This window comes from Manacus vitellinus, unplaced genomic scaffold (genome assembly GCF_001715985.3).
Source record: "Manacus vitellinus isolate BGI_N305 unplaced genomic scaffold, ASM171598v3 scaffold_53_pilon, whole genome shotgun sequence".
In the NCBI taxonomy this organism is placed as follows: Eukaryota; Metazoa; Chordata; class Aves; order Passeriformes; family Pipridae; genus Manacus; species Manacus vitellinus.
In genome coordinates this window covers 2,453,209-2,462,820 of record NW_021940637.1, presented here as the reverse complement: position 1 = coordinate 2,462,820, position 9,612 = coordinate 2,453,209, and the positions used below count along the sequence as shown (strand labels likewise).

The 9,612-nt window shown below is 49.9% G+C and overlaps 1 protein-coding gene across 1 annotated transcript; it reads right to left on the bottom strand.

The window, feature by feature from the left end:
• Positions 1-6,126: 6,126 nt before the first annotated feature.
• On the bottom strand, positions 6,127-7,880 carry LOC103767658 (C2 calcium-dependent domain-containing protein 4C). The gene is made up of 2 exons (XM_018081443.2): positions 7,840-7,880; positions 6,127-7,550 (listed from the first exon to the last, which is right to left on the bottom strand). The coding sequence occupies exon 2, from the start codon at positions 7,493-7,495 to the stop codon at positions 6,197-6,199; it is 1,299 nt and encodes a 432-aa protein (XP_017936932.1). The 5' UTR covers positions 7,496-7,550; positions 7,840-7,880; the 3' UTR covers positions 6,127-6,196.
• Between the last annotated feature and the right edge of the window lie 1,732 nt (positions 7,881-9,612).

Sequence of the window (9,612 nt, the reverse complement as noted above, 5' to 3'; positions counted from 1 at the left end):
GGCTTTTCAGGTTTTAAGTCTTGCTTAGTTTTCCAACACTTGCATTTTGTACTGATGACATTACACCTCACATGAGCATTACAAGTTTTTAATGTGGCAGTCATGACATTCTTCTGAGATTCCCTTTCCATGGAGGATCAGACTACAGATATTTATGGTACTTCTAAAAAAAGCCAAAATGGGTGAGACATCTCATCCTATATACACTTCTGGTATTAGCAAAACATATGAGCAAAGCACGGAAAAATCATCTCCTGTGTTAGAAGGTGAAAGTGAATCAAAGGAAAAGGGAAGTGTGATCTGAGGAAGCAAAGATAGGGGAAATTCTACCCTTTGAAGATACTGAAAGTCGAGCTGACCATGGTCCTGAGCAGCTGGAGCTGCCCCTGCTTTGGGAAGAGGTCAGACAAGGTGATCTCTGGGTCCCTGCCAGCACCAACTATTCAGGGACTCTGAAGTGGACAGGGTGTTTTCTAGAGTCACAATTACCTAAATTAAATAATCTTGTGAAACCACAGAAACCTCAAAGACAAACTTAGGTTGGCTCTGGCATTTCAAGACATCTGTTACTGCTGTGATATTTGTTGGTATGGTAAGTTCACGTTTATTGCTCACTGGAAACAGCCAATGGTTAGCACAGGAAGATTTGACAAAAAAAAACCCCACCCCACCAAAAACAGGACAAAGATTGGTGTTAAGTGGTTTCACCTTCTGGACCTGTGCACTTTCGTAAAGGGATGATAGAAATAGTCATGAATATTCATGCAATGCTGATCTAAGCTATGTCATCTCATCCTTTGCCTCTGCACATGAGCAAATGAGCACCTTTAGCACAGGCCTCTTCCCCGAGAGCTTTTCCCAGTGTCTTTCTCAGCCGTGATGTCCAGACAGGGAAGAGCTCTTCCCTACAGGCAGCTGAGGGACATGGTGAGACACAGCCACAGGAACCCACAGCATGGAAGGATGCAAGCCTTGGAAAATAAAACCTGTGTGACCTCCTGTAATTCACAGCAACAGTCTAAACAGGCTGTGACTTGCTTCTGTGTGTGTCCTTCCTCACCACAGCAAGTCATGAACACCCAGAACTTTGGCTGGTCCTCCCACTAAAAACAAGCAACCCTAAGGTTTTTCAGATACTTTCTTTCACCTTGTGCTACTTTAAATGCTTCCTGCATGGAGCCACTGGAGAGGCTGAGCAATGCAAGTAGAAAAATCATTAAGATTGAACAGAACAGAGCAAGCTGGAAAAACGTGTTCAGTGCTTTCCTGTCTGGTACATGCAATGCTTGACAAGGTCAGGGTCTCACTGTACCACTCAGGGTAGCTAATTTTGCATCATCAGAACATTTGTAGCCAGAAATAGAAAAGTAACAGCAGAAGGAATAACAAAATCAGAAGACAGAGCTGTGGGGTCACCTTTGGCTGTTAATTCTCTTCACTCCTGTTTGTTGGACCCATCCTCTCCTCTCTGACTGTGCTCAGTTCCCAGTACCTCCCCTCAGTTGCCATATACCACCAGGAACCTGGGCTGTAGCCATTTCTGTTCCTGACAGGAACAAAGAACTACTGGAAGCTCTTTTCCTCTCATAAGGACTCCTCAAATGCAAAGAACCAGCAGCATAAAACACGTCTCACTTACCAATCCCAGTGGAGGCACGATGGGCTGTTACCCAGAGAAGAGTGTGCCCCTCTCCCCACCCTGCAGGCAGCATGAACACTGTGCCCAGCCCAGGCTGGGCCTGCTCTGGGGCATCTGCACCTCTGTTCTACATCCATCACCTTGATGCAAAGTAGTTTCCTTCACAGACACTCTGCAACAATAAACTTTGTTTTATCTCTGCTGTGAGGACACATTGTTCGGCATCATTTTATCTTTTCTTCTAAGACTACTAATAATGACATTAGAGTACATTTCAGTCAGCAGCATTAGGTCTATACTGAAATGCCACCTCATTTCAAAATGCAGATCAATCTCCCCTGCATTGTTCTGTTGGGGCACACAGTAATTGATAGGCCCTAATTACACCATTCCTTTGGGGAGCGTAGGGCCACTGTTTGTTTTAATCAAACATCCTGCTGCCAAAAGCTATCGATAGATATGACTCATTTCCTCTCCTACCCCGGCCAAAGATCGTGGCCCCAGAGTTCAGCCACCTCTGCAAGCTCTGGATCCCTCAGGTGGACACAGGACAAGTGCCCATCCCTGAAGCTGCTGGAGAGATGGGATGGCCCGGCGAGCACAGGCTCTGAGGCACGGCCTCCCTGGGATCCTGCAAGAGGTCCTTCTACACAATCCAATTTACACAGACCTCTCCAGGACAACTTCCCCAGCTTGGCAACCCACAGACAGGCTTTTTTGCAGATTTATACATTCATCTAATTGTTCTTTCCTCAGTTCTCCAAGGAAACTCAGAGTTACCCACAGCAGTCACTGGCTAGACTGAAAAAATAGAAGCATTTTTGCCCGTGAGGCCCCCTCATATGTTCAGTCTTTCACCACAGTCACTGTGGCTGACTGAAAAGCCAAGCCCCAGGAGCAGAAGTTCCCTTTCTGAAAAGCCCCCTTGGAGGAAGCACTTGGAAGCAGCATGTGCTGTGTCCAGCAGTGCCTCTCAGAGCCAGCCTGAGAAATGGGAGCAGCTCAGAAAAAGTGGTGCAATCAATAGAATTCGATACTGCAGACACTATGCTGCCTAATCCCCAGTCTACAGGTCTGTCCTGTCAGGCTTTTTAGGTCACAGCTATTTGCTTCCTGTGGTATTATTTCTGAACCTCACCTGAAAAGCAGCAGTTACAGGAATTGCATCTTCCCCTCCCGTACCTCAGCGTGTCGCAACACCAACTGTACTGGAGACAACCTGAGGGGATTTCTGGAAAGAAAAACACAATACTTGCTTTGCAGTAACATTTCTTTTCCAGAATGGAAGAGGCTGGGTTTGAAAAGGCCAGCACAAGTAGTACTTCCAGAGCAGCTGAAACAAATAATATTTGCTTAGCAAAACGTGAGTCCAGGATCTTGGCACAAAGACCTTATTTTTTCTCAAACAACTGTCTGGGGTTTTATTTAAATTTAAATTAAGATGTGATCTTCCAACCTGTGAGCACCACTGAACGCAGCTGATTGCTACCCCAAAACAGGAGCTTGGCTTGAGAGAGTCATTTACACTCCCACATTTTCATGGTATTTTAGAAGTTGAGAAAACTTCTGCAGATGGTATTTCTTAACTCTGAGGGGCCGTTTGCCAATGCCAGGGGATGGATTTTCTTCTTGCTGTTGACTCTAATCCGAAAGCATCGAGGCATCATGAGTTTTTCCAGGCTGGAGTATCCAGTTGCTGTTGTTTGCTTATGCAGGTGTTTTACGTAATTGCCCCAGCGAGGCTGACGCTCACGGGAGCAGCTGCAGCACAGGCAGCACTGCAGGAGTTCCCCACTTACAGCTCAGCTCACCTCTCAGAGCTCAGCAAAACAAGCCCTGTGCCCTCCAACAGCCAAGCAAATGGAAGTGTTCAAACTGCATCATGGCTTTGCACTGTTAGTGAGAACAACACCTGATAAGCAACAACCCAAAGCTCAAACGGGATCAAATAACCCAACGTGTAAAAAGACACACTAAAGTGGGGTGGGACCCCACCAAAACTGTTTTTCATATAGTGGTACAGACAGACCTAGTCCTGAGTCTGACTAATGTACTAAACAGGTACTTCATTCAAAGTTCTTACGTGAAAGAAGAAAATTATCAAGAAAAACCTGAATTTAAATTATTCACCAGAGAAACATAGGCAAAGTCTATCAGTCCTTCCCAGGCTTAAACTCTGCCTTTGAATTGGGTCTGCAAGTCTTCTACTGCTTTGCTTTCTGTCACCCTCTAACTTGCAGGCCTGTCATCAAACCTCTCAGAAATAAGTCATTGCTTAAAGAGCCTTAAAACCAGCTCAGTTTCCTTTCAACCAACCTAAGATATAGCCTTCACCTCTTTAAGTGCCTGATAGATAAGCCCAGCTGGAAACTTACTTTCCTATGATGGGAAGGGAGGACTTTCTTCAAGGACTTCCCTCCTTCCCTGCCAGCTGCAGGACAAGGCTTCAGAAGCACATTTCTCTGGTGGCAGTGACTCCAGCACGGCCACTGCTCTGCAGAAGAGAAGGCTCAGAGGAGATCTCGTTGACATGTATGAATATGTGTTGGGAGGGAGTGAAGAGGATGGAGCCAGGCTCTACTCTGCAGTGTCCAGTGACAAGAACAAATTAATTCCATTTACAACATCCAGAGGCCCCTTCCCAGCTGAACATTCCCTCACCCTGTGCCCCTGCAGTGCAGCACTGACATGGCACATAGTGCAGGACAGAGAGACACCCACCACGCTGTGACTGCTTGTGATCCTCTGATGCATGTCACCATTCCCTTCTGGATCATCTCAGCCCCCCCTCTTCTCTGTGGAGACCCTAAGCCCCAGAACTAAAAATGTGCTGGTGGACGAGCGACAAGCCTGAAGGGGGAGCCTCTGCCTTCCTTTGGCAGCCCCCATGCAACGACCAGCTGAAGAGGCTTCATTTTTTGCAGCATTACTGATTCTCCCTTGAAGTCACATTTCTTAATTTCACTTCCCCCACTTCCTGTAGTTTATCCCTTACAGTCAGTTTGCCTGGACTCAGGAATGCAGGTGACAGTGGAGCATCTCCATCTGCTCAGTGTGCCAGCACCAGGATTCTGGTTTTAGAAGCACCTCACATGAGCTGGATCAAAGATTAGCAGTGGCATTTCTGAGCACTCATAGTCATGGTTAACACTCTTTGGGCTTTTTCTGCTATCAGAGTGAAAATATCCTTCCTGAGGTTCTTTGGTCTGAAGCAGAATTGGGCAAGGAACACCAGAATCTCCCCATAAACAGTCCCATGATGGCAGGCAATTAGACTCTTACCAGAGTAGGCCAGAGGGAGACTCTGCTAGAATCCTTGGGAAAGAGCTCTCAAGCTGTATGTTTGGGCACAAGCAAGGCTTTGTTTCTACAGCCTCACAGGGAACACAAAAGAAAGCTTTTCTTTTCTGTGCCTGTGTGGATTGCTCCTCCATTAAGGCTTATCTACCTCCACATAATGAACCTGCAACTTAATCGAGGGAGGCAGCAACAGGCCTGGGCTTTCAAGACAGAGTTTCTGTCTCCTCTAGTTTTTTTTACTGGTTTATCTGTTTTACCCTGCCTTCAGTCCACCTCAAGAGAGGAAAAAAAAATTAAAAAAAAAAAAAGAGGAAAAAGAAAAGGAAGGTGGTCTCTCCTTTGTGCTTCTCCTGGTTCTGTGCCAACTGTATGACAATGACTTAGGCAAGGTAGGCATCAAGTCATCAGCTGCAGCATGAATTCAGTGCAGAGATCCCAAAGTGTCCTTTGCCCTTGCCTACTGATATCTTATCTGCTCCAGCTTCAGAAAGGATTCAATAGCTGAATTGCTGAGGGTTATAGCTCTAGGGTACATTCCTGACCAAAATTACCTGGCAACTTCATTCTGAGGGCTGGGAAATCAACCATGGAAAGCCAAGGTAAATGAAGATGTCAAGCTGCTGCAGCAATCACCTGGCAGGAGCCTGTTCAGTGTTGATAGTGTAGGTCTGTATAAAGAAAGAGCCCTGCCTGCAGTGGCTTCTACCTGCTGCTCAGAAGCTGAGCTTGTTATCCTCAACACAAACTTACACAGGCTTTGGGAATCCAAATCCTCCACCCCGGCTGTAGAAGAGCTGATTCCCAAACTCTCTCTCCCTCTCCCCCCCCTCCACAAATACAGGGCTCATTACAACATTAGTTTGTGTAAATGTGAGTGCTGACAGAAGGTCCATTGAACAGATGTTGTGTGCACACACTTCATTCCTGCTTAGGGACCAGGATGGGTGAAAAACACTTCCACAGCCTGAAAGCCATAAACAAGAACAGCCTCGACGTGATAACTGCCTAATCCTTGATCCTAAAGGCCCTGCCCTCCTGTCCTACTCTCCAGGCAGGTCTGCTCCACAGCCACCTTTCAATGCCAAATACCTGACAGAGTTCGAAGTGTTAAGCAGCACAACAAGGCACAAGAGCATGATGGTAACACCAAGCAAGGCAGTGCTTTTTACTTAGGAAAAAAACCAATGTAAACTCAACCCAAAACTTTATTTAGTAGAAAATTTTCAGAAGACAATTTCCGTTTCAATATTTGAAGCCTTACACTGACAACATACTCATTAAAGGCAGCTGCTGTTCTCCCAAGGTGTAGTCCCTTCTCATACTGCACCCTTTATTCGTGGCTTTCATCCTCATGGAGAGGCTGTGCAGCTCTTCCTCTGCAATGCCATCAAAAAAGAAGTCCTCGTTGAAGATGGGATTTCTGCTCCTCTTTATAACAGTGCTTCTCTGCTTCTGTGTTTTCCCTGGCACCAGGGAGAAGGAGATGCAGCAGTTGATGTGTTTGGGCTCCACGCAGTCCTCGTACAGGCCCTCGGCGCTGATGAGGCGGATGCGCAGCCGCTGGTTCTCGGAGCAGTACTCGGCCGACAGCCTCAGCAGCCCCCCCTTGTCCATCACCACCGTGCTCTCTCCCACCAGCCTCTCCCGACTGCGGGGCAGGTCCAGAGGAAAGAGGGGAGAGCAGGACGTGCTGAAGGCCCGCGTGGCGAGCAGCCCCTCCGAGGCCCTCCTGATGGCGCTGGGGCTGTTATCGGTGGAGCTGCTCTCCTCCGTAGAGAGGGAATTGTTCCTGGCCACGCTGGATTTGCTCTTGGCTTTCAGTGCTCGGCAGAGCAACCCCTCCTGACTCTGTGCTTTGGTCAGGGAGCAGGGTCTGGGAGGGGACCTGCTCAGAAGAGGAGAGCTGAAAGGAGAGGATTCGCTGGAGGAGGCAGTGTCGCTGTCACAGGCACCCTGCCTGTGCAGAGAGAGCTGCTTGGGAGGCAGCCTCACCGAGGAGAAGCTGATGGCAATGGGATTAGAGGTACTGCCCTTGCCACTGAAGGTGTTGGCTCTGGACCGAGGCAGCACCAGGCTGGGCAGGGCACCGCGGGGGTCACCGTGGAAGATGGACTCCTTCCTCCTGGTGTGGGGGCTCTCCAGCAAAGTGTAGAAGCCATAGGAAGTGGGGGCTCTGGGAAAGTGGGGCAAGGAAAGCGCTGCTTGGGACTGGGGGTCCGAGTTGGTGCTTTCGTCCTCCAGGGCTGTCATTTCCTCTTCAACACTTTCCACCTGGATGAGGTGTGGCAAAGAGCTGGGGCTATTGGCAGAGGTAAAAGCTGCATCCACTGAACTGTGATTCTGGTGGGAGCCAGTGCCCTTAATGGAGCCAGAGCTGGTCAGCCTGGGGGGAATGCAGAATTCGGGGATTTTGTCGGGGGTGAGCACGTTTGGAAAAGCAGCAGCCCCCAGTCGGGGTTTTTCTGACAGGTTTTGGCCATGTGGCAGTCCCAGGAAGGAAGAGCTGGGGAGATTTCCACTTTCATGTGATGCTCTGATCTTTTCCAGGAACCACATTGCTGTAGTTGAGCAGGAGGTCCTCAAAGGGGAAAAGCCCGATGGACAAATCCACCTGCAGACACACAGAGGCGAAAAAGTACGTGAACATTCTTCTTGGACAGACTACAGGGCACGGCCAGGCGAGCAAGACACCGAGGGCGCCATTCAAGGCAGGACTGGCACAAGCCTATTGAACCCACGGGTTCCAAACAGCCCCTGCCCAGCGCACCACTCCTGGCCAGGTCAAACGGCACAAGGACAGAACCAAACCGCTAAAGAGAGAGAACAGCACCGACTCTCCACCGGGGCAGACGTCCCTCCCCGGCAGTGCCCCCGCGCCTCTCCCCGAGCACAGCACGTACCTGGTGCAGTGCGAGCCCCCGCTCCGGGCAGCACCCCCGGCTCGCTGCTCGCCGCGCTCGGGCACCTCCGGCAGCCGCCAACACCTCCCGCCCGCCCCGAGCCGGCCCTTTTCTACAGGCACCGGGCACCTCCCACCCGGGGAGGAGGGACGGGAGCGGAGGGGCTGCCCGAGGGAGGGCAGGGAAGGGGGTGCCGGGCCCGCGGCCACGCCTGCCGCTCTCACACGGGGAGAGGAGGAGGAGGAGGAGAAGGAGGAGGAGGGAAAGCACCGCTGCTGCCCCACTGGACACGGTGTGGGCGCCGGAGTCGTGCCCAGGGCAGGCGGAGGGACTCGGACAAGGGCCTGTCTCGGGAAAGCGCCTTTAGGGCCGCCCCAGGCCCCCGGGAGCCGCCTGCGGGAGGGGAAGGGGCTGCCCGGGCAGCACATCACCCCTGCTCCGGCTCCCTCTCTGACTAATGGCTGTTACAGAGGCGTCCCGAGATTAACTAACAAACCCGGGACAAAAGCAGCGTTGTTTGGTGCTTCTGTTCTTCTGGAGCTGCTGGCGGCCCTCCAGCGCTGGAGCCATACGAAGCGGGGATTGCGGTTTTCAGGCTCCTTTGTAAAGAACTTCGCTGCCCTTCCGCGTGTGAATGTGTGTCGCCCCCTCCTCATTACCCACAAAGAACACGAGACAACGGAGCCTTGACCCCGCGTCCTTATGAGCGATACTGAGCCACGGCAAAACCAGCAATGCAGATGCAGTGAGGGGAAAAACACGGCAGAAAATGCTTTGGCGTGTCAAAAACACAGCCTTGTGTGACACTGAACGGGCACCGCACTGAGCCGGGGGGGTCCAGCAACTTTCTCGGCACAGTTCTGCAATGCAGCACCGCCTGGACAGACCTGCAAACTCTATAATTATCCTGCGAGCTGCAAATAGCAACCTGAACTGCAGAGCCAGGAAGGCCTGACTAACTGGTTGGCCGAACGCTCAGCTGAAGGTTGTAACACAGGGATAACAGACAAATAATATTCTGCTTTCCTTTTGCCGGTGAAGAGCTGAAGTTCATGTTTACTGAGCGCTCAAAATAGATGAGATGTGCTCAGAGAAAACAAATCCGGGGGGTTACAGGGGCAGGGAACATTTTGAACCCGCTGAAAGGTTTAGCAGGGAACACACATGTTCTGGGTTTGAGCTCTGCCTCTCTCCTGCTTGTTTTACACCAGTTAAGCTTCACTTGCACAATAATCCTCTAGTGATTAAATCAGAGGAAATTCTTTCTGCCATGATTTGTAAAAGGGTTCAGGACACCCCAGAGGTCCCAGTAACGCTGCAGTTGCTGGTGCTCTTGTAGTTTACTTAAATGTACTTACTTGATGTAAGTATGGCTCAAATAATCTCTAATCTAATTTAGAGGCTTCTGGAGAGGGTTTACGCTTTCTCCAGCTAATGAGACTTTTCAGCAGCATGGTAAGAGGAGTTATTGGAGACCCTGGGATGCTCTCCTTTGGGAAGCACCACAGAGCTGTTATCCATTCAGACCAGGCAATACAGCACTATACATCCTGCAGCTTCCAAAGAGAAAGTGAGCTAGTTCCAATTTACACACCTCTGCTTTGAATACCAAAGAAATATTTGACTCTAAACATGGAGAAAAATTAAGGAAATTGAGCTTTTTAGTGGGAACTTCATTGCCTCCAGTAACAGATGACAGAAGTAGTTCAGATACAGCAATCATGGCAACTGGGCTCAGGTATGCTGAGTGCCCAGCTGGCATCGGGCAGTGGT